Source organism: Penaeus monodon, chromosome 30, assembly GCF_015228065.2.
Source record: "Penaeus monodon isolate SGIC_2016 chromosome 30, NSTDA_Pmon_1, whole genome shotgun sequence".
In the NCBI taxonomy this organism is placed as follows: Eukaryota; Metazoa; Arthropoda; class Malacostraca; order Decapoda; family Penaeidae; genus Penaeus; species Penaeus monodon.
This window is the reverse complement of record NC_051415.1, coordinates 32,173,970-32,174,671: the sequence shown is the minus strand read 5'-3', so window position 1 is coordinate 32,174,671 and position 702 is coordinate 32,173,970. Positions and strand designations below refer to the sequence as shown.

Genomic DNA, 702 nt, shown 5'->3' with positions numbered 1-702 from the left:
TACTACTTTAACCATTAACATTTCTTCTGATGAGTGTCCTTAGATATCTTACCTAATCCTGTGTGTCCTGTATCTTGTTGGTGAATGTTGATATCTTCTCGTGTAGAAAATCTATCTTTACACATCTCACACTGCAGAATCACCTGCTTGTGAAGTCGACTGGAAAAGATTGACCAGACTTCTAAGAATCAAAATTAATATGAAAACTACTAAAACATTTAACCTATTCCTTGAAAACAATTTGAACCAATTACTAAACAACTTGTCTAAAAATGAAAGACAAAAATAAGGATGACTCACGTATGGAGAAGATATCTTCCCTTATGAAGAAACCCTTTGCCACATATGTTGCATGACCATTTTGCCTTCTTCTTGGCACCTCGCTTCTTTCTGAAGAGTGTAGGCTCACTAAATGCAGCTTTGGAAGGCATATTGATGGACTCTCCCATGCTGGTAATCTGTGATGTATATTCTTCATCTTAATCTGTGTATCCTCAGGTTATATGGATTTCTTACAAACAAATAAGATATTGGCATGCATTGTTTGTGATAATTGTGATTAATATGATACTATGCAGATCATTTGTTTCCTATCTTCTTTTACCAAGGCTTTTAAAACATATTTATGAAAGACTTGTATGCTTTTTCTTCCTAATAAAGTACCCTTCACTAAAGGTTTTATTCATTATTACATGACAATTA

General features: G+C 33.6%; 1 protein-coding gene across 1 annotated transcript in view; it reads right to left on the bottom strand.

Moving 5' to 3' along the window:
* LOC119592719 (zinc finger protein 224-like) overlaps positions 1–702 on the bottom strand; it is a gene marked incomplete at its 3' end in the record, with an annotated part of 14,299 nt that overhangs the window by 6,859 nt on the left and 6,738 nt on the right. Inside the window, 2 exon segments of the mRNA XM_037941656.1 lie at positions 53–159; positions 301–458. Coding sequence (XP_037797584.1) covers positions 53–159; positions 301–458 — 265 coding nt within the window.